The sequence below is a fragment of the Motacilla alba genome, chromosome 3, assembly GCF_015832195.1.
Source record: "Motacilla alba alba isolate MOTALB_02 chromosome 3, Motacilla_alba_V1.0_pri, whole genome shotgun sequence".
Lineage (NCBI taxonomy): Eukaryota > Metazoa > Chordata > Aves > Passeriformes > Motacillidae > Motacilla > Motacilla alba.
In genome coordinates, this window is record NC_052018.1 from 61,043,414 (window position 1) to 61,067,002 (window position 23,589).

The 23,589-nt window shown below is 41.1% G+C and overlaps 1 protein-coding gene across 4 annotated transcripts in view; it reads left to right on the forward strand.

Annotated features, from left to right (window-relative positions):
- The window catches only part of SYNJ2 (synaptojanin 2), a 64,700-nt gene that overhangs the window by 38,114 nt on the left and 2,997 nt on the right, over positions 1–23,589 (forward strand). For all 4 annotated transcript variants that reach the window (XM_038133207.1, XM_038133206.1, XM_038133208.1 and 1 more), the window contains 14 exons: positions 1,412–1,603; positions 3,715–3,799; positions 5,033–5,173; positions 8,100–8,292; positions 9,969–10,127; positions 10,344–10,500; positions 12,269–12,386; positions 14,208–14,426; positions 15,668–15,746; positions 17,127–17,295; positions 17,702–17,851; positions 20,454–20,588; positions 21,615–21,727; positions 22,439–22,547. In XM_038133207.1, coding sequence (XP_037989135.1) covers positions 1,412–1,603; positions 3,715–3,799; positions 5,033–5,173; positions 8,100–8,292; positions 9,969–10,127; positions 10,344–10,500; positions 12,269–12,386; positions 14,208–14,426; positions 15,668–15,746; positions 17,127–17,295; positions 17,702–17,851; positions 20,454–20,588; positions 21,615–21,727; positions 22,439–22,547 — 2,019 coding nt within the window. The remainder of the gene's footprint in view (positions 1–1,411; positions 1,604–3,714; positions 3,800–5,032; positions 5,174–8,099; positions 8,293–9,968; positions 10,128–10,343; positions 10,501–12,268; positions 12,387–14,207; positions 14,427–15,667; positions 15,747–17,126; positions 17,296–17,701; positions 17,852–20,453; positions 20,589–21,614; positions 21,728–22,438; positions 22,548–23,589) is intronic.

Here is a 23,589-nt window from a genome sequence, read left to right on the forward strand (position 1 = left end):
TCCTGCTTTATTCCAGGCCCCTAAAATTCCACAATTGTTTGCACCCATCTAGAATAAACTCAGCTCTCTCTGAGAAGATATTTGCATGCAAAATATGGAATAATTTAACCCACAATGAGTATTGGGTGATCAGTTTACTCCAGAGAACCATTCAGCACTACTTTAGTCCTGGGTTTGTTCACTGATCTTGACCGCAAGGAAAATATAGATTACTTCTCTATGCCTGACTGCAGGTTGGGAAGTTAATGATTAACTGTGCTTCATTTGTTTAGACAGCAAAAGCACATTGCTAATTTTCTATACTCAGCAAAATAAGTAAATATAGCAGGGTTTTTTGGTTGGTTTTTTTTTTAAGAGCTCTTGCCCAGCTGGAGAGGCATGGCAGTGCTAGATTAGTACTGATGTGAGACTGTGCTGCTCTCCATCTTTCCATCCACAGTTAAACTTCTAAGGGCTTCAGTTTAAGTTGTAACTTCTGACATACTTGATTGCATGTCCTGGTTTCAGGAACAGAGTTCATTGGCTTCCTCATGTGTGGTATAATGTTGTGTTTTGGATTTAATACGAGACTAATGAATGAGCGAGTGCTTGTGTGTTGTACTTGGTTGCCAGCTGGGTTTAAACCACAGCAGGCTGGTAACACACTGAGGGTTTCAGTTGTTGCTATATAGTGTTTATACTAAGTCAAGGACTTTCCACTTCTCATGCTCTCCCATTCAGAAGGCTGGAGAGCTACAAGAAGCTGGGAGGGGACACAGCCAGGACAGTTGACTCCAAGTGCCCAGGGGAATATTCCATACTAAATGATGCCATTCTTGGTATATAAATTGGGAGAGGGGAAAGCTGACTAAGGACTGCTGCTTTGGAACTGGCTGGGCACTGTGCCACACTGGTTTTGTATATTCTAATTCTATTTTTTTTTCCCTTTTCTGTCCCATTAAACTGTCTTTATCACTCCATGAGTTTTTCCACTTTTACTCTTGTGATTCTCTCACGCATTTTGCTGCAGGGGCAGGGAAAGAGCTGGGATAAGTACTGCTAAGCACTGGTTGCCCAGTGGGGTTAAAACATGACAGTGCTGCAGACTAAACTGAAAAGATTATGGGAGATAAAAGAATTTTTTGCTTATTACTTGAAGAAGTACAGAAAAATGTAAGCTGAAAGTGGGTGACCAGCCATTCCCAAGCTTTCAAAGGGTGCCTGGTTTCTGGAAGAGAAATTGCTGACATCAACCCCAATTATCTTGTAGCTACTGCCATTGCCATAGGAGTTATTCCCTATCTTTTGTATTGTTGCTACTAGGGTAATATTATTTCAGAGTGACTGTGCTGCTGCAGTGTGGATGGTTTCTGTCCTTTTACAGCACATTCTTCTGTTAAACACCATCTTTCTCTCTCCCCTCTTCTGTCAGTAACTCCAAGTATTTTGAAGGCAATGTCAGAGCGTCAGTTTGAATTCACGAGCTCCAAGCGTGTTCGTGTTGCCACGGGGACCTGGAATGTGAATGGGGGAAAGCAGTTTCGAAGCAACATCCTTGGTACCAGTGAGCTGACAGACTGGCTGCTGGATTCTCCCAAGCTCTCAGGAGTTTCAGAATTTCAAGGTAAGACTTCACAGTCAAAATGTGCAAACAGTATCTGCTGACATCTCTAGAGACAGTGAGTCAGGACACAAGATTTGACCAGCCTTTCAAAGGCAGTACATTTTGTAGGGCATTTTCTGTCAGTTCTTAGGGGTGTATTCAGCTTCTCCATGCTTTTGCTGCTGCCCTGCAGAAGTGGAATGGTGTGTGAAGAGCTCCTGACAGTCAGAGTTCATGGAACACTTTGAAACAGTCCATGTGACTGTTTCAAACCTTCAGCAGGTGAGAATTCAGAGCTCTCTTTCATGCCATCCTGAGATGTATCTGCCTATTCTGCACCCTGTATGTCATTTTCTTCTTCCATATCTCTGTTCTCTGTTCTTTATCATAAGCAGGAGCTACATGCTTAGGTGCCATCAGAGCATCTCCTGGGTCTCTCATCTGGAGCTAAACATACCTATACAATCTGGACTATGAGATTGTCTGGAAATGTTACTATCAAAGCCTTCAAACAAAAATATTTACCTTGTTGAAGGCAATATTTCCTTTCTTTAGCAGTATAGAGAACTCTTATGCTTGTGGCTTGATGAAATTGGCTGCTGAATTTCTAATTTATGGAATAAGGTCAGGTATTGCAATTGATTTACAGATTTTTTTTATTAAGGTAAATGAAAAGGGAACATTCTGTCACTTAAAAATTGGGTGGTTGCAAAACCCATGCTTTTGTTGTTACAGTGGAACATTTAGTTTCCTGCAGGCATCACAGGCATAGTCCTGTACCTAACCTTGTAGTTCAGGAATGCATTCCTTCAAATCCTTGGCTCCTTTATACAAGTTGTCTCATTTGAACCTTTAGTTCCTGAGTGGTATGTGATTAGATGCAGACCACTGTATTCTGAGCAGCCTAGGTAAGTGATTAGTCCCGTCCAGTGTATTTCAAAAACACTTCAGGTGTGTTAGCACATGACTGTGCCCATAATACTAAAATTTGTTGAGAACCTGTCATGTGTTAGCCTTGCCAGACCGTCCCCTGAGAGAAGCAGAGGAGCAGGGCTACGTGGAACAGGCAGCTGTGACATGGTAGGTCTGAGCAGCTTCTGGAAGAGAGCTGAGTTACGTGAATGGGCAGGGCTAGGGTGTGACCATGCAAATATCTGAATCCGTGTTAATGTCAGGCAGTGCCTGCACAAATGGGCAAGGGTTCAAAGACAGATGTCCAAAATTATTAATGGGAAATACATGTGACAGTGCCTGTCTGGCTAAGCTAGTAAAGGAGGCTAGCTGTCATGCTAGTTTCACCCTTGTGTCTGCACAGAGTTGCTGCATATGCTGGTTTTTGTTTGTGATTTCTGAGTCAGGTTTGATTTAGGTTCCTATGTTTGTCTATATTTAGATCTTCATGTTGAATTAAGTTACAGTCACTGTGGTCATATGACACTTAAAAAAAATTTAAAACTCTTTAGGCAATGGACAGACCTAATGGATCAACAGATTTGCTTCACACTATTTTATGACAGGATCTGATCTTTGATGTTTCCTCAGAGTAATATCCACAGAGCCTGGGAAAGAGGGGTGGGGGTCATTGTGCTCTGGGGTGATCTGACCTTAAATGCGAGTGATCTAAGAAGAACTTAGAAGAAAGAAGGCAAGAAGAAACTTCAGAAGCATCCTTAAACTAGATAAATTTGCTAAAGGCATTGAGATGGAGGTGACATACTGGTGTGTAGACAATTAAGTTCAGTTACACAGGAATCTGTGTCAGAAAGGAAGAGCACATTGGGTAAAATGACAAGAGGGTAAGAGATGGTGAGTAGTGAGGTGTTGTGGCTTTAGTGATGAGTGGGGTGTGGGAGAGAGGGCTTAACACTGCTACAGTATAATGTTCTGTTCTGAACTGCTTCCTGCAGGAGAGATGGAGACCAACTGGTGGGAGAAAAGCAGGAAAAAAATTCAGAGGAACTGCAGGGGATGTTTTATGAGATTAGATTAAAGGAGCTATGAATATGTATAGCTTGGCAGGGGATACACAAGATAGAACTACAGGAAGGATCTCTGACAGAAATTAGAATACAAATCATTAGAAGAAACAACAAAGTTGTAATTCTGGCATGACTTTTCCTTCCTGCCAACAGATGATGATAACTGCCCTCCTGACATATTTGCAGTGGGATTTGAAGAGATGGTTGAATTAAGTGCAGGGAACATTGTGAATGCCAGGTACGTAAAAAAAAAAACACCAAACAAACAAAACCATCAAAAACCCCTTTTCAACCAACCTAAAAACCAACCAAACAAAAAAAACCCCTTGCAACTATAAAAAAACCAACCCAACCAAACAAACAAAACCCCAACAAAAAGAACATAATCTTCCCCAAAGGAACTGGCCATGTTCATTTTTGTGGTCACTGGGCTCACTCCATTCCAAATCTGTTGTTTGCAACCATAGCTAGAAATATGTTTCCCATTAAAAAAAGTCACTGGGATGATGTTGAAAGTGCTCAGTTTCCTAAGTTTTTTAAGTCTTTGTGTTGTCAGAGAAGAATTCTGATGGTTGAGGTTGATCTAACACTTGTCCTTAAAGCCCTGTCTGATGTTGGAAAAATGTGCTCAATGACTGCAAACCTAATTGCCATTCATGTGGGAATTCTAAAATTGTCTAAAAATGTCTCTGTGGCTAATTGCATTTGTAAAAACTGTGGCTAGAGAAGAAGTTAAATGCAAAGCCTAAGGTTGGCATATCAGCATGCGTAGGCCTGTGTTTACTGCTCCATGTGAATGTGAATGGAGGTGGAACCCTGAAGATCATGTTTCCAATGCTGATTCATTAGACTGGCCACTTAGTTGTCTGTTTTGGGAATGACAAGTTACAGCAGTGCTTAGTGTGGCTGCTGGGCTGGTGGTATATCTGCATGGATATGTTGACTTTGGAGAAAAGAAAAAGCTAGATCCACTGATGTGAAGGTATATGCAGCTATTCACAAACCTTTGCTAGGAACAGCCAACAGCTGTGAGTAGCCAGTCACCTTCCAGTCAGAAAATCCTGAGAAGATCTCTCCACTGTAAGCATAGGAAACCTTACAAGTCATGAGATTGATTTGGAAATTTGTTTTTACAGTTATGATTGCTGTAATCAGCTTCCAGATATCCCCAGTGAATGGGTGTATCCAGTGTCATGTGAGTGTGGATGTTTCTAAGCGTAGTAGACAAAATCCCTCACACATCTAGAAGCAGGATAACTGTATTTGTGTGCTGTGCCTGGGCTCACTGACCCTGCTAACTCTAGGCTGGCTTACAAGGAGGTATTATCGGTCTCTGCCATGCATTCTACAGCACTTGAAGTTCTACAGCCTAATGGGATGTCTGTAAACCTAAGGCACAGTTAGTCTGTTCATTTTATTGACTGTATGTGGTTTGTTTTGATTCCATTAAATGATTTTATGTTTGTTCCAGTACAACGAATAGAAAAATGTGGGGAGAGCAGCTTCAAAAAGCTATTTCCAGGACTCATCGCTACATTCAGCTGACATCAGCACAGCTTGTTGGTGTTTGTCTTTTCATCTTTGTACGACCATATCATGTCCCCTTCATCAGGTAAAAAAAAAGCCAAACCAACCAAAAACAAAACCACCCAAAACCCCCAACAAACCAAACAAAAACAAAAAAATACCCCTCAAAATAAAAATAACCTAACAACAACAACAAACCCCAAACCAACCAACCAAAAAAAAGCCCCAAAACCCACCCTGTGTCTTCAGTGACATCTGGTGTTGGAGTGTGGCCAGAGAACATGGAGGGGGATTGCTCATCTTGGTGGGAGTCGTTCCAACCTGTGTTCTGGTCTCTGCTCAGCATGGGGAAGAGGCATGCTTCCAGACAGCAGCAGGCTGGAGTCCATCTCCCTGGGTAGCACATAGGCCAGGCAGCCTCAGTGTTTCCCTCCAGGTGTAGCTGAAAAGCCAGGCATGCTCCAGGTGGGCAGTCAGGGTGGAGCACCTTGTTTGGGTGCTATCTTCTGGGAAAGGAATGACCTGGGCTAGTAAGTCCAAGAGGGTTTGATGCACCAAACGAAGGCAAGCGCCTGCCTGTGCCTGAAGGGCTGGTTTTACTTCTAGCCCTGTCCATACTGTTTCCTTATGGAAACAGGGATAGTTCTAGACCTGAAAAGAATGGGGGGAAGAGACCTAATTTTGGCCCTTGACATTTTATAGAATTGAGAGGTAAGAGAACCTATGAGGTGTTTGTCTTTCCAAATGTCATGAGAACCAGAACTGTGTGCCCAGTCAGGAGGGTGCAGAGCTATGTGTCCTCTGCTTACTAGCTCAGCTGTCCCTGGAGAGTGATCAAACTCCTCCTAGAAAATTACCAACCCATGGAGATACTTGCATTAAAATGCCTTTGCTGTGGGCAAGAATTATGTAGGCTAAGTGTAAAAGAATTATGCAGGCTAAATGTAAATGGGTAGGAAGTGAATAATTAGCCAAAACTATCTTGGGCATCTGTCTGACCTTAAAGCCCTGAGATCCAAATACTCCTTTCTAACCCCATATTAGGGCACTGATTGGCCACTGCATTTTGTGATTAAAATATCAAAAGCTGCCTCTTTCTTCCCTGTGACCTCCTATCTACTGAAAACCTCAGAACAGAGCTTGTGCAATATCAGGTGCTGTAGGCCAGACAGAGCAATACAATGCAGGTAACTCTGATGGTCTTGCATTGCTGCTTTCCAGTAATCTTTCTTCAAAATTATTTTAAAGATTTTTTTTCTGTTATGAAGCAGTCCAGAGGAGAAGTGTTTCTCTCAGTTTGTGACTTTTCACCTGGCTTACAAAAATTTTAAGTAATCCAGTAGGAAATTGGTGGTTTAAATGGAAATCAGAAACAGAACAGCACAGTGGTTCTGTTGCAGTTGTCAAACTGCTGGAAATTGGATGTAGCCCTCTGAAACTCAAGAGAAAAAGGAAAGTTGATTTTAGTGACCAAGTTTCATTGTTTAATGCAAATGTGCTGCTATGGGTTATGTGAGCATAATCAAATCTAACCTGTTTGCTTGCATATTTTTTCCCACGTCTAGAAAAGGAAAGGAAAAATGATCAGAAGTGCAAAAAAATGCTTCTCTGCTTACAGAGATTGAAGAGGTTTAAACTGAAGATAGAGAATAGAGAAATAATGAGACAATAGCTGGTTTATACATCAGTGAAATGATTGATGAAATACAAGCAGCTGAATTTGCAGTGGGTTATCTCAGCATAACCTTTGCCATGAACGAAAATCATTTGAATACCGGTCAGGAGATGGCTAGGCAGGCAGCAGGAAGGGAGAACTTCTGAGTGAAAAGACTGAACACAGTGCTTCTGTAGGAGTGCTTAAAGCCCATTGTTTCATGGAAAACTTCGATGTTCCTCCTTTGCCTCCCTGAGGGTGTCTTCTGGTGGTGTCCGGCTGTCAGGAAAAGACAGGAAATTAAAGATAGAAAAAAAAAGTACAAAAGATGGGGGAGGAAGAGAGAAGAAAATGAAGGGGGTGGGGAAAGGAGACCTGTAACATCTTGCATCATTTACATCATGAATTTCTGAGAATAACTCAAATAAGACTTAGCAGTTTTCTGCAGATCCCTTTTTAACATCAGTAATATTCTTGTCAGATCTGCTTGATGTTTTCTCTGGAAAGCAAAATTTTCTCACTGGGAAAATGCATGGTACTGGGTTTGGCTAAAAAAATGATCTCATCGTTTACTTATCTGATCAGACAGCTATGCTTTGTTCTTGGAGTAGCCTGGCTATTTGGGAGAAATTACCCTGAGAGCAGGTGGTCTGCTTTATCAAGTTATCTTTCTGTAGTGAAGTGTGTGCTAATCATCACATTGAAATACTAAGTGATTAGCAACATGGAGACCTTAAGCAATTTGTCATCAGTACAGAACTCATTTGAGAAGTTACATACAAATAGTTGTATTCAATAATCTCTGATTTTATCACATCTGATTTAATGAGGTATGATTTAATGGGTTATGATCTGCTGCTCTTTAATTAAATGGAAAATCCATCATGAATTGTGAAGTTTGGTTTCAACACATATGAACAGTAAATTGTTAACTGTCTGAAAAGCAGATTCCCATATGTTCAAAAGTAAATGGAAGCATAGTAGTAAATTTAGTTATTGTCAATATTTTAAGGATCATGGTAGAGGGAAACTTGAAAAGTATATTCTGCAGAAATTCCCAGTATTTCAGAAATTAGGTCTCTCTGGTCTGTTTGGAAGGGACAAGAAAAGGAGAAAAATATTTTCAAACAGTTTTTTTCTGTAGCATTGTATTAAACTTAATTTGAAGCATAAGTACATGAACATTAAGAAACTAAAAGATGTGCCTAAAAGCAGCAAGCTTTCTAGGGGGGAGAAGACATGGCATTGTCAACTGGCTTTTCCCTTTATGTTGCAGTCAAAGTTAATTGAATGTTTGTCCCTGAAGCCCTTTACTCTGTTCTCTTTCTGTTTTGTTTTTTTTTTTCCTTTAACGCAGGGATGTAGCAATAGACACCGTGAAGACAGGAATGGGAGGAAAAGCTGGGAATAAAGGGGCAGTGAGCATTCGTTTTCAGTTCTATAGCACCAGTTTCTGCTTTATATGCAGTCACTTGACTGCTGGGCAGACTCAGGTGAAAGAGAGGAATGAAGATTATAAAGAAATCACACAGAAACTCAGCTTCCCAATGGTAAGTGTAGATGTATGTGTGCTAAAAATATTGGGGATAAAGGTGGTATCTTTACATCATGAAAGCTGGTCTCAGGCTGCCTTGATGACAGGTCATCAAAGAAGGCATCTCAGTACCATGACAGAAAATGTTAAATAAAATGTTAACAAGTAAATAAACAAATAAATAGGAAAGCATGTTTCCCAGAAGACTAGGTACTACCCAAAATAACACTTGCTTTACAAAAGTACTAATCCTTTCATAAAACAGAGTTGCTTCTGTGCTTGAAAAGTCCTTGGCTTTGTGCAGCTAAGCTCTAGATGACATGTTAGAACTGGAGAGCGTGATGTTGATAGCTCTTGCTGGCTCTAGTGAGTGAGAGTTCCTGAAAGATCATCCATGCCATTCATTGCAGCAGTGCCTTGGCTGCTGCTGCTCGGGTATGATGGATCGGTTCTTGGGCACTGACATGGTACCCTCTGTTCCCTCCCTTTTGTCCTCGTGAATGTGTCACTCTCAAGGAACTGCTGGCTTCTCTCAGAGCATGGCAAGTAGGCACCACTGGTCTGCATTAATAACTTTTCCCCTAAATTGTGTCAAATCAATCACTATATCTAGTGTTTTAATTCCAGTTTGTCTCCTCAGGCCAGTATATAATCTATGGGATTTGGTGGCAGGGCTCCTTTGCTTCCATTAATGTTGATTGCTTTAATTTCCACAGGACCTTCTTTCTTGGGCCTCTCTGGAAAGGCCTAAGCCAGGAAGGGATTGGGCCAGTTTGTGTATTCTGGTTAGTCAGCAAAAAATGGCATTTAGGTTGCAAAGCATAAAATTTTACCTTCCTGTTGTCTGTAAGGTTTAGAGGCTTGGCACGTGCAGCATATCAATCAGTTGGTTTATGTAGGAGCTAATACTGACAGACTGGACGTCCTGCAAAGAAGATCTGTTCCAAATGGCCATAAAGTTGTGCTTATGCTAGTTTTTCCTTCTAATACCTCGTGAACTATTTGATGTCTTTTACACTTAAAACAGCTGAAGGTACCTTGTGTGTATAATGCATATAAAGAGTGCCCTCTAGTGCTGTGACAGCCACAGTCTGGAGCGTTTCTCTTGTGAATCTCTGGTGTTTAGAGGCTTGTAACTGGACTGGGAAGGAAGGAAAAAAAAAAAAGACTGGTTTGAGGATAGGATGCTAAATTTAGAACTGGAGTGAATTTTCATTGACGTTTGATTTCAATACCTTTACAAAAGTGTGACGTGCATAAAAGGTTGAATTTGGAGGTTGTTCTTACTCAGGAGCTTGTTGCTAAATTTGCCTTGGTACGAGAAGCACATTTTGTGTTATATTTAGAATATGCAAATATATGCATGTGAAATGTGTTAGGGAAACAAACGTATTTTGAATATTCATGACAGACAAATTGTGAATATAAATCTAGGATCCAGCTTAGACGTACCTTCAGGAAAGAGAGGTCAGAGTCTGACATTCTTGTTTACAAAATTCAGCACAGTGGCGTGCCAAAGCCAGTGAAGGAACCATTTTATTTCAGCACAAAATGAATTTTGACAAATAAGTTGTGAAGAGTAAGTCCAGTATTTAGTAAATCAGAGAGACTGAGTGCTACATTTCAGTGCATTTTAAAGGTGTTTTCGTGAATATGATTTAACATTAACAGTATTCTGTACCTCAAAACTAGGGGCAGAACATGTTCTCCCATGACTATGTCTTCTGGTGTGGTGATTTTAACTATCGCATTGATCTAACGTATGAAGAAGTCTTTTATTTTCTCAAACGTCAAGACTGGAAGACACTTTTGGAATTTGATCAACTACAGCAGCAAAAGTCCAGTGGAAAAGTAAGACACTGTGTCTCATTTTCTTGAATAACTGCATGTTGGCTGGGTCTTTCTTGTTCCTTGAGGGAGTGAAGAGGTTGCATTTTCAGACTCTTGTTTTTAGCACGTGAATGCAGCAATTGGTTTGAAAATCAGAGAATGTTTGCAAGGAAGTTCATACGTCACAGTGGCACCTTCCTCATCTGTAACTTAAAGAGATGTTCTTTATTTAATTAGATTTTTAAAGACTTCCATGAAGGGACTATTAATTTTGGACCAACATACAAATATGACGTTGGCTCAGAGGCTTATGATACAAGTGATAAGTGCAGAACCCCAGCGTGGACTGACAGAGTGCTTTGGTGGAGAAAGAAACTTCCCTTTGAAAAAACAGGTGCGTAGAATCCTTCTTTATCTGAAAGTTGATTAGAATTCACCTAGAACCCACTTAAGGGGGTTTAATCCACTGAATGGTGCTTTACTTGAGCAGATGTTCTTTCTGCTTCACTGGATTAAGTGTCAGAGATAGAGAAGGCCCTTTCTTCTTGTGTGTGTGTGTGAACAAAGACTTTATGCTACAGGTGCTGGGAGCTCACTGAGGAACTGAAAACAGCCCAGCTGTAGTAGTACAGAAATAATTCTGTTGTTTTTCAACAGAATTGTTAGTCCACATAAAGTTTCTGTGTTATAATGGCTAGATAGTTAAAACTGCACTTCTCAGTAGATGTAGAAACAGTTTTCTGTAATTTCTTCTGTACTGGTAATTCTTAGGAGTATTTCTGCTAGTTTATAGAATTGGGGGAGGTTTCATTAATTAGTGCTTATAAAGTAATTTGAATTCATGAGTGGCCAACACAACAGAAAGTCCATTTTCACTTGTTATTCAAAAGTTGCAGTTAAGAAATAAGAAGTATTTCTTTCCATATCAAGAGAGAGTTCTCATAATCATTCTCACAGTTTGCAGGAATATCTATCCCCCAGTGTTTCTAAAATTTGAATTAATTCATATTAGAAGTGTAATTGCTGGAGAATTAATTTGGTCTGTGCCTGCAGATGTGGTTTTTCACATGCCTGGAAATTTCTGCTTGGAATCTAAGTCATACCATGACTTTGTTAAGTGTAAAAACTATAAAGCAAAACTAGGGCAATGAGACAGTGCATGTCATCATGATACAGTTATTCACTCTTATCTAAGGAATGAAAAACAAAGTGAAATGAGGAACTTAAACCATTGATAGAGATGCAGTCCAGGAAAGCAAAGCCATATGAGATATAGTAAGGAAGTTGAAACGGCCCTCTTGTGTAGGTTTCCCCCAGCTGGCTCACATGTGTCCTTAACTGACTGGTGCATTCCCAGCCTTGCAAAGCTTTCTTAGTTTGCTGCCAGAGTTCCTCTCCTTTATTGCTGGTGGCAAGGCTCTTCTGTCTCGCAGCTCTTATTGTGTTGCATCCTGTTGTTGTTACAGGCTAAATGACTGCTTGCTTTACGAGAAGAAAGTGTAGCCCCAGTGTGAGTGATTAGGAAGAAATGCCATATTTCATATTAACTCATTTTCACCTTTACAGGAAAGAGGGACAGAGTTATCCATTCATTCAAACAGCAACCTAAAAACTTCCTTGTTACTAACAACAATAGAATACCTCACTCTAGTGTCATGTCTGGAGCACTTTCTGTCACCTTAAGGGTTGCAATGGAATTATTTGGGGGTTGGATTTTCATGAGTTTGGTTTCTCATATCTCTTGTGTATTATTTCTCCAATCCTTGTCTAATACTCAGATTTACAAAATAATTGCCAAGTACAGTGTCTGGTTTTATGCTCAGTGTTGAGGTAGGAGGTAAAATACTAATATGACTCTATCAACCCCTGCTATACAGATAATTAATTGGGTGACATTCTGGTCAACAATTTTGCAGGTGTCTTACTCTACTGATCAGCTGTCTCAGTTTCACTCCCAGTCCTTTCTCTTTTTTTTTATTTCTAGTCCCTAATTTGTAAATCTTGTAGGATACAAGCTCTTCTTTGAATGATATATATACAAGAAATAAAAAACCCCCACTGCCCACTAGTAGGGTCTATGGAGAGCTTCCTAATAAAATAGTGTTTAACTGCTAGTAAAACTAGATTTGAGTGAGTTTTAAATTATGTTTTGTGCTGCATAGCTGGAGAGATCAATCTTCTGGACAGTGATCTGAGTGCTGATACTAAAATCAGGCACACTTGGACCCCTGGAGCCTTGATGTACTATGGGAGAGCAGAGCTGCAAGCATCTGACCACAGGTAACTAAACAATCAGAGAGGGCTTGAAATGTGCCAGGTTAAAATGTGTCATGCTGAATTATACCTTCAGAGCAATGGACCAAGTCTGATTAAAACAGGAATTACACCTTTATTCCATGTTCACCTTATTCCAATTCCATCTTTATTCCAATATCTGCTTGATGGGTCTTTTCCTCTCATGGTGAGTTTTATACCAGAGTGGCAAGTATCTAAAGTCATGTATTTATTTTTCCTGCACAGTGATTGCAGCAAGGGTTGGACAAGTTGCAGCAAGAGGTATAGAAAACAGAGTTTTGCTTAGTTTTGAAAAGCTTTGATACCTAAGGAAGCTGTTCTGATGGATTTCCACTCAGCTTGCTGCAGGAGAGGAGGAGGTTAGGACTGTGGCCTGAAGAGGTGTAAGCCAGGCCACACAGGGACAAGATTGGCCTCTTCACAGTACTCAAGTGTGGGGCTTCTGTGCCGCCTTTAAAAACAGAAATGGGAGAAGGTGGAAAAATCAAAGGCCAATGTTCCTGGTTGGTCTGTATAATTGACTTCTGTTTAGGGATATGAATGACCCATCTTTGATAAAATTGTTCTCTACTTCACTTCTGAGAAACAAATTCTGAGATAAATACACTTTGAAAGGTCCCTTATATTCAGAATATTTGTCTCACCCCGTGCATGCTTTGTGGAAATGCTACAATATTGCTCCTCCTAGCAATGCTCAGTGACCCCCAGTAGCTGTCTATGTGCTTCTGGTGGTGCTCTTGCATGCCAGGACTATTCTGTATTCCTCTAGCAGTGAAAGAACATGCCTCTTGCAATCAGTTTCTCTGTGTCAAGGCTCTGACATTGCTGTGTTCTGCAAAGCACAGCGGAGCTGCTGCTCTCATTATATAGGACCCTGAGGATGCGATCTGTGAAACATGACTGTTATACATGGTTTTCTATTTCAGCAAACTTGACTCCAAAAGCTGCTTTTTAATTACAATCAGCAGCTTTGTTTTCCCAAGGTTTGTGCTAGAAAAAGGGCATAGCAGTATCTTTGTGACATATGGAAATGTATTATGATTCACAATGCTTATGGAAATAGTTAATGCTTCCTATACATTTTCCCCCTCTGTTATCCCTTTCTAGCCCTGCTGTTGTTGCTTTCATATGTTCTGGTAATGTGTATTCAAGAGCCAGGACTATTGCAAGTAGAAGGCAGCAATTTTGACACAGTCGTAAGAGCAGCTGTCCCAGTCACTGCTCTGTGTGTATGTGCAGGTGAAAATCTGAGAATGTGGATTGCACCCACTGAGATGAGATGAGTTCTACTCTTTCACACAGCTCTCTCAATTTTATTCAGATCTAACACACAGAGAAGTAATTTGTAAGAAATGGCTCAAGAAGCAAGTTGTTAGTGTTGGCTGCATTAGTGTAATGAATTGGCACATATTTGCTACATGACAGCATTATACATCTAGAATACCTTGTGCTTCGTTTTTGGAAGAAGATATGTGGCCTTGTCTAACAGAAAATAATATATTTCCATCCTGATTTATAGATGTTTGGGGCCACAGCTGTTTGATAATGAGTGAAGTATCCTGAAATTTTGGTCTGTAGGTTTGCCATAAGTGCTTCATACAACTGTTATTTCAATTCACTTATGGTGTGCCTTCAGTTACATTCAGCTGATGCAGGACTGGGATATATAGTTAATAGTGCTCAAAACATGATGTTGACCACTGCAGAAAAAAAAGAAGCTTACCTGTCCTCCTTCTTTATATAGATTTTAATTTTATATAAGCAGTTCTTATTTTTAAATAATCATTTTTCCTTTGTTTTTTGTAGGCCGGTGTTAGCTATTGTAGAAGTGGAAGTTCAGGAAGTTAATGAAGCTGCCCGTGACAGTGTTTTCCGAGAAGTGTCATCTTTCCAGGGACCACTGGATGCCACAGTAGTGGTGAATCTGCTATCACCAACACCTGAAGAGAAAAATGAATTTCCTGAAGACTTGCGTACAGAGCTTATGCAGATGTTTGAGGATTATGGCACTGTTGTTCTGGTCAGGTGAGCTTGGGGTGTGAGCTTAGCATGGCATCTATTAAAAACCACAGACTAGAAGATCCCTATTGTCCTGTCGGAGTTAACTTTGTATTGGAAAATGAAGTATGTAGAATTCCTTTTACTGCACTTTCAGTTCTTCATTAGAAATTGAATGCAAGTGTTTTGACTATCTTACACTTCTTATCAGCCTTTTAAAGAAGTAATCCAACAGCTCTCTTCTCTGACTGGAAGAGAATTTTATTCAGTACAATGCCATAAAGCAGAGACTTTGATGTAAATCATCATCTTCAGATTCAGGCCTCACTTCCAAGCATTGCTGCTTCTGGTGGATCCTCGGGCCCTGCTTCACCTCCTGGCGGAGGGGGGTTTCTCTCTTCCACCACTCTTTCACACTTGGCAGGAATTCCTGGCTGGCTCTCCTTCCTGTTGGGGGTCATTTTGCTTGTTTGTTAACAGTACAGCTTCTCACAGAGCTATCACCCACTGGGTTTGAGAGGGAGAGTGTGATACCTTCTGGCAGAGCAGCTTAATTTCATTCTGATTGATTCTCTACAGGGCTCCAGCACAGCTGTGAGACTTCTGTTTTGAGAAATACAGGCAAAAGACCTAACAGTTGACCTCTGGGAAACACTGCCAAAAGCTTGTTCATGTTTATTTGATTCATTGTTAGTGGAGAAAGCTGATAACCTGTTATTGTGTAGTTTTATGAAGTACCAATATGAGCTGAGGGTTCAAAAGCAGCTGTGCAGGAAAAACAGCACCACCTTGCTTGTAAAGAAAAGGAGCGAGAAAAGAACATGTTTTGGTGAATTGTTCTTAATTTATTTTGGTTTTAATTGCTTTAGATCTTGGTGGGATACTACTCTGGGAACATCACATGTCATCTGATTTGCAGAACCACAGAAGTTAATCCAGAGGGAGTGTAGATATTGGACTGGGTATCCTTTCAACAGCTACTGAGATGTCTGTCCTGCTGTTCCAGGGGTGATCCAGAAAAGGGCAGGGTGCTGGGGTCACACAAGGGAGGATTGGAGAGAAAAGAAGGCCAGCTGCAATTCATATATCACCTGCTCCTCCTCAAAAAATAGAATTGTGAAGGAAAATACAACTAAAACCAAATGCATAGCGCTGCATATGTATCCTATCTATAGATCTATATAGTAGATTTCTGTTATGCTAGCCTTCAAAAGGTTTTATTCAATGGTGAAATAAAATGTTTTTTCTCCTCTGCCTTTTTTCACTAGGATCTGTGGAGGTCAAATGCTGGTGACATTTGCAGACAGCAAGTCAGCTCTTCGTGTTATGGATATAGATGGTGCCAAAGTAAGACTTTCTCAAACCTAGAATAATAACTTCATAACAAATTTCTCAAAAGTGGTTGCTTAGAATGAGGTACTTGAGTTTCTACCTAAATCAAGTAGCGTTATTTCAAAGAGTTAGTGCTCGTGAAGCCCTTAGCTTTCACATCTGCTGAGGTATTAATGCAGTACTTTAGTTTCAGGATGGCATGAGGTGACTTTTCATGGATCCCAAACAGTGCTTAGGATCTGGCCTCTGACACCTCTGCAGAACATGAGGACTTGTTCATGGTTGTGGCTGCTTGAAGCAGTTCTCCTGACATTCTGTGTGACTTCATTCTGTTGCCAAAGCATCCTCATGATTGTGGTTTGGAGATTTTTTTGTTTCTCCAGTATATCAAATAGGCTCCATCTGCTAAGCTGTAACAACATGATTCATTGGCTTCCCTGGCAAATCCAGCATTAGCAGTAGGTGTTTACCTTCCCGTCCCCTGCTTTTCCCTCCCACACACATACTCTACAAACCATCAACCCCCTGTTGAAAAAACTGCTTGTGGTGCGGCCCTGTAAACTTAATACTGAAGTAATGGATTTTAACTCTCATTCTTCTTTCATATTTGCAGTTTTATCTTCTAATTTGACTCCTGCCATTGATGTAATTTATAGCACAGACTGAAACACAGTTGTATGCACACAGTATGTGAAGGTGCTGGGAATCTGAGTTGGGAACTTTTAAACTGATTTTCCTGTCAAAGCTGCTGGCTTGTCTGCCTTTCACCCTAAATGTCATAGAGCAACACAGATAAGCAGCGGCGGAAGTCCTAATGGGTTTGAAAATACACCTTCCATATACATCACATAGGAGATTTTCTGGTCAGAGTCTCCTTAGAGGTAGCAGCAGATACAAAACTCTTGTGTGTTTTAAAGCTGCTGACTCAAAAATGGCACCCTCTCATCCCAGGATTGCTATTCCAGTGTCATTTTGACAATATTTGATGTTTCAGCTATTTCTCCAGTATTTCCCAAATGCAGCAGCAGTGCTTTTGAGCTATGAAGCTCATTTTCTTTCAAGAATAGTTTTACAGTCTGAAAACTTGGTTGTGGGGGTAAGAAGAGTGTTTCCTTTCCATTTGGCTTCTGAAGTGAAGCTTTAGTTGCATCAATTTCTGAAGCAGTTGTACAGCTTGGTCAGAGCATGGTTCTAATATCATCGGGGTCCTGGGTTCAATGCCTGCGTGGGCCATTCCTTTAATAGCTGGACTTGATGATCCTTCTGGGTCCCTTCCAACTCAGAGTCTGTGATCTGTTTGATTCTGAACAGGCTGGCAGACCTTGATTATTCTGTTCAAGCATTCTTGTTTTTTGAAGGTGCTTGGCAAAGGGAAACAATTATTTCTGTGCTTAGGTTAGAGGCAGAACAGTGAAGATCCAGCCCAAGACTAAGGACTGGCTAAAGGGCCTTCAGGAGGAAATTGCTCGAAAACGAGACAGCGTTGTCCCCATGTCCCCTACGGCAAACTCCCACCTTCTGGAAGAAAATTTTGACTTCTCAAGTTTGGACTATGAGTCAGAAGGTAAGCTACATGTTTCTAAGCTAAGTAGTGAGAAATTGCTTTGCTGGCATTGGTTGCACAGAGTCAGTGCAGTACAGTATGAGTGTCAGTGGCACCTTAATTTGTAATGAAGCCTCACTTCTTAAAAAGACGGCTGTAATTAAAGCCATGACCTGACTCTGTGCCTGGGCATACAACTGTTACTTAGATTGTCCTGTCAATTCAGTGTTATATGTTAGCAAATTCCATGTATGGTACAGCTGTCTGTAGAGACACACTGTAATGAAACACATGGCGTGGTTACACGAGAATCTTGCCCAGCCTATATATTAAATTAACTGATAGTATAGATTAATTAATTGGGAGTGTAAAGAGACAGAGAATTAATTTTCTCATTAATTCTTTGTTATCTAATATTTTAATCCAGGTGATATAGAGGATGAAGATGATTATTTAGAGGATGCTCTGTGTCAACACCTAGCAGCAGGCACAGCAGAAGATATGTCAGAGCGTCCTGGACACTGTGCATCCATAGCTTTTTCAAACAAATCTGGACAAACCCCCCGCCTGTATAAAGGTAAAGTATCCACCTTCCTTAAGGTAAGACCTGAAGGATTGTTGTTTATTCTCCTGTTGTATGTATTTCCCTGTTCATTTATATTTTCAGTCTAGGTTCTCCTGTAATACCTATTCATGCTCAACTCCCATTGAGTTAGTGACTGTAGTTGAGGTCCTCAGGCATAACAGCAATACAAATGATGAAACTCATGATGATTCTCCTTCTCTAGGCTAGGGCAAGGCATGAAAGCTGAAAAATGCTGGTTTTCCTTTTCTAGCCAGAGGAAATTAAATATTTTTATCTGATGTTGTTCGGCGCCAGAACATACAACAAAAAAATTGCATGCTATTTTCTTATTGGTGAGGGCCAAAGCAAAATCAAACCAGAAGAATCCTGCTGATTTAGTGATGGGCTCAACTCTGTCCTTTGAGCAGTAGCCATGGCAGAAGAGTTAGCTGTAAGCTGGGAGGTTGCTGTGTTCAAATTACTTCAGAGGCCTGAAGTTTCTCCTTTGTTCCAATTTGATTTATTCCTGAAGGAGTTGAGGTTCACAGAATATATATACATATAATCATTCTTTAGGTTCTTCATGAATGTGTAACCTTTTTCCTCAGTTACCTGGCTCATTTGCACATTATTGTGAAGTGACTTGGTGAAAAGAAGATAAAGCTGTGGAGAGAAAACTGATAAAAACTGAGGCAAAAACTAGCCAAGCCAGTCTTAAAATGGTCTTACAATGGGATGTGATCAGGACGTGCTTGAGTGGCCAAGCATTGACAGGCTGGGATATGTATTAAACACCTGATTGTGACAGCAGTGATTCAGTAGCTGTCATTCTGCACTCTCTCAGAAGTGCTTTGTCTTCTGACATAAAAGTGAAAACTTTCAATACCCTCAAAGGTTGAGTCAGAAGTAGAGTTCAAAAAGATTAAATGAAATTCGTACACTTACACAGACAGATTTTCCAAACAGAGTGATTGATGGCTTTCTTGCCCACCTTGAGTCATAGGCTAGGTTCAGTGTGGCCAGACCCAAAAGCCTATCCCTGAGTAAAGGAGTAATCAGTCATTATTAAATGCTGTGAAGTCAATCACTTTGTATTATAGGGTGCCTTGCCCTCAAACCACCTCTGGCCTATTGTGTGATGATTCATTAGGCCACAGAGAATTGCAGTGAATCTTGTCACTCACACTAACTCTTCGCCACAAAAAATATCACAAAGTAAATAGAGGTAATAGAGTATAGTTTGAAGGAGGTCAGGGTGGGGTCATGGTCTCACATAACTCAAAATATGATCTATTCAATTAATCTTAAAGTGTCTGCAATTTCAGATTCCTCCATGAGCTCCCAATTCTGCCTGAATACCTTCTAATTGAAGGTATGATGACTGTGTAGCTGGTGGTAGACACAGATGGAAAACAGTGACAGGCACAATAGTGTGTGTGTGTTTCTGCGGTCAGGGAAGGGCACAGCTTTACGAAACTGATGTCCCTGCCAGCAGCCTTTCAGGGATGGAATTGAGTGGTAATGGCTGGCTTTTGTTGTGTTCAGTTTTGCTGCCAGAACTTCAAACCATGCCTTCAGGTGCCTGCATGAGTCCTTGGGTCCTACTGATGAGCCCATATCCGCAGCTTGGAAGCACTGAAAATGCAGAGAGCACAGGGAGGACGGGCTGGACAGACCATAGGCTCTGTCTCTGTGGCTGCCATCTGCTGCTGAGTGGGAGCAGGAAGCTGTGAGGCAGCTCGTGATTCCCTGCAGAGCACAGCTTTCCGAAAAACAAGAATTTGTTTACAAGTGCCTGAAGTGCAAGAGACTGCTGCTGCATCATTCCTTCCCCATCTCTCCAAAACACAGGGACAAAACTAAACCCAGTGAATCTTGGAGCTCTAAAGAACAAGAGTGCATAGCTGGGCAGCCATGGCAGGGTGAAAGGACTGAAATGAAAGTCTTCCCTATAGCAGAGGGGGGAGAATAAAGCAATCCATACTTCTCCCCTCTCCAGCTGTTAGAAAGGCTTAGGTGGGATGAAAGACTGAGTAATTAGTTAATGATGTAAGGTGCAGCCAAGAGCTAGCAGATTGAGGCAGCTGTACCTTTTAGGAGGTGTTGCTGGAAAGCAGAGATGACATGATTGAGCTGTTCAGGCAGACTTTTCTCTGGCATAAAAACAATTCTCCTGTGGAAGAAAAGGTGTCTAATCCTCAAATGGAATTCCTGTGTTTGCGATGGAAAGCAAGGAATTCACCATGACTAGCCGTGACAGTTTGAATGGGAGCAGCTTGCAACTAAGTCTGGCTGTGAAAATCTCAGAATCTAATGAGGTTCCCAGTAACCCTGGAATGAGATGCAGGCATTCTTTGTGTTGGTGCAAACAGCTAATAAATGGTGGAAAAGGACAGAGAGAGAGAGAGAGAAGCATTTGACAAAAGGGTAGATGTTTCCTGCACTGGGAGCAGGCAGACACTGGGCAAGAGCAAAAAATGTGAATGGAGCTGTCGTGTTGCTGAGAGACCTGGCTGAGGCTTACCACTCATAGTCACCTCTGTCCTGATCTCTCAGATGTGGTGTGCCTCACCCAGAGTGTATCTAATACAGACACGTTCTAAAATGTCCCTAGATGATGCTGACCTGGCCGATTTGAAGCGGGAGCTGGAGGCAAGTGGGGAACGCAGCCGCCGCATTCCAAGCAGGTCTCTGTCCATTCCTACCCAGCCTCGGCCACTTCAGCCACCACAGAGGCCTCCCCCTCCCGGTGAGTTGAACTTTCTTTAATGTGGTGTTGGCCCCAGCTGAGCAGCTTTTGCCTGCCATGTCTGGGTGACAAAGAAGGTCATACCTTGTTATGAAATATCAGGTTGTCGAGGGACTTGTACTTGCTTCCCAGCTTGTTTCAGCTTGAGTATTACTGCCATTAGTAATGACAGAAGTTTGTCTTCAGGACAACAGATACTCCACAAAAGAAATGTCTTTAGTAAGGATAGAATAGCCAATATGTTTCATACTACCTCACCACTCAGGTTAGCGAGTCAAGCAGCCAGTTTGTGGCAATAAAGATAATTGGTATTTATGCCTGCTGACTTCTGAAGTCACTGCATGTTTTCTTGCAGTTTTTGGATTCTGAATTAATTGTAATCAGAATTTTAAAAACCTTTGACAAAATACTTATTCTGGACAGTTTTTGTTCTTTCCTTCTTCGCAAGCAATTCTCGTGTTTATGGAAGAAATGCAAAGTGGATTATGATTTTCAGTGAGGCACAAAGGGAACTGATGCTTTTTACCTAAGCATCACTTAGTATGCTCCCCTGAGATGCCATCCAGAGCTGTGCTGCTCCTGTTTTTATGGATACTTCTGGATGAAAGCTGATTGCTAGATGAGCATAATCATCTTTGCTTCCTGTATTAGACAAGCTATACATTATGTTTTTCTTGCAGCCCAAAAGTCTCTCTTTTGTGTACATTTTCCAGACTCAAATTAGAAGTTCTGTGACGCTCACCTGATAGAAGATGAGTCTTTTAGGATTATTCCCATTAATTTTTGAGTCTGTTGCACAGAAGTGCCAACACTGGTATCTGTATTTCTGTGCCTGGCATGCAATATTAATGCTCAGCTGAGGTTATCTAATTAATAAAATGGAAGAAAGACTAAGTACAAAACTGCTTGCTGAAACAGTTCAAGATTTTGAGAGGCTGATGGAATGCACATTGGTTTTGCTCCATTGCTGATAAAATTTTGTACAAGCTCTTGACTGTACAAAGCCATTTTTTATTCCTTTTCCAGCTGGAACATCAGGCAAAAAGTCCCCCTCAGAGGGTTCCCTCTCTCCAGGAAGCCATTCCACCTGCTCCATCCTGGCAACAGCAAAGCTGCTTCCCGGAGCCCCTCAGCAGCCAGTGAGTCCTGCTGCTCAGCATGGCCCCTTGGCATGGCCTGTTCCTTCCCAGCCACACTGGGAGTCATGTACAGGATGCACCTGTCATACCAGGAAGGAAGTCCATCACATGTCTGAGCTGAAAATGCCAAGATAACTTCTTGTACTGTAATACTAAACTGTATGCCCTGTTAGGCAGTATAAAAATGTTAATAAATTAACAAGAGTTAGGAAGGCCAAAGAAGGAGAGAGAGAATGAGTGGTGTAACACCAGAGCACTGTTGCTGCTTTCTGACAGATGCTAACTTGAATTTTTAACACTATCATCATATGGTTTAATTCTTTTCTCATCTCTGTTTTGGTGGGCCATGCAGTGCCCAGAATGCAGGAGAAGTCTTGACCACTGCCAGCAAGGCTGTTAGTCCCCTGAGGAGACCAAGAGCAGAATGTGGAAATGCCTCCTCGCTCCTTTTTGATGGTTGAGGACCCTAATGCATTGAACAAGGGATGGCTAAGGGACTAGCTGTGGCACTCAGGCACTGGCCTTCTGTCAGCTGCCAGCAAAGATGTACAATTTGCTAAAAGATTCCCATTTCTTTAGTATTTTAAGATCACTGAATAGCCACTTGCAAGAACAGAATTTTACAGGTGTATGAGCTTAGCTGTAAAATTAGAGGTGTACAAGAAAAATCAGTTCTCTCAAGATGGCTCATTCTCCTTTTGGTTTTTAAAGCCCAAAGTCCGGACTGGAATAAGCAAACCTTACAACGTCAAGCAGATCAAAACCACCACAGCTGAGGAAGCAGAAGAAGCTATTAGATGTCTTATGGAGGCCAAAGGAGGTAAGCACAGCTTTCTAAAAATCTTTAAACAAACAAAAAAAAACCCTGTAGGTGTGTTCATCTCACCATAGCCCAGATGCACATATTCCTACTCAGAATTTCACCTGAACACATTCTTGCAAAATTGTATGCGGTATTCTCTGTCAGTTCTGATAATATTAACCTTTTTTTCAAAATTATTAAAATTTTATATTTTGTTGTAGAACCTGCTACTGGTAGAACCTTGGGTTATTCATGCCCAGATTTAGTCAGAAAAATTAAAATATAAAGATGGGATTTTACTAAACTGATGGTGCCTGTGTTAGCTCAGAGTTGCATAAAGGATATTTGCTGCTCTATTTACTGAATGCTCACTATTCCAAGCAGAATTACGGAGCAAATGCAGCTCTAGGAGAAACAACCTGGATTCTATTCACATTTGGACAGCAAGTACAGCTGTAACCTAGATAAAAGCTTGCACTACTTCAGCTTGAATAGCTAAGCTAAAAGGCTACTCTGTGTTTAGGCTCTCTGTGTAGTCTCTGGAGAAGAGAGCTTCTTGCAAGGGCAAGTTAGGGCACAAAACCAGCTTAGGTACTGTGAAGGTACCCCCCAGGGTTGCATGCAGTCTTTCTGCTGATGCTGTATGAATGAAAATGGCTACCTGAGGCTCTCAGTTTAGGAGAAAACCATCCCTTTTCATTTATACATAGAATTAAAACAATCTGGGATAATCCCATTTATTCAGAAATATCATAAAGGCATCCTAATGTTTGTTCCTCAGTGCTGTTCATTTCATTTTGAAATCAGATTTACTCTCCATTGATTTTGAAATTCACATTCACTTGGTGTGGGTAAGAAAACTAGTGTGGCCAGCATCACTTCCAGTCCCTTGTACTGTACCACCAGCTGGCATTTACAGTTCTTTCTAAAACACTCTACAAGATGTGCTTGGTATCATTAACTTGGTTTTCCAGATAATGGCAAAAGAATGCTCAAAGCTTGAGCCCAGTACTTCTGAACCCCCAGCCAGTGTTTTTTCCACTTGGCCTAATGGTGGCAC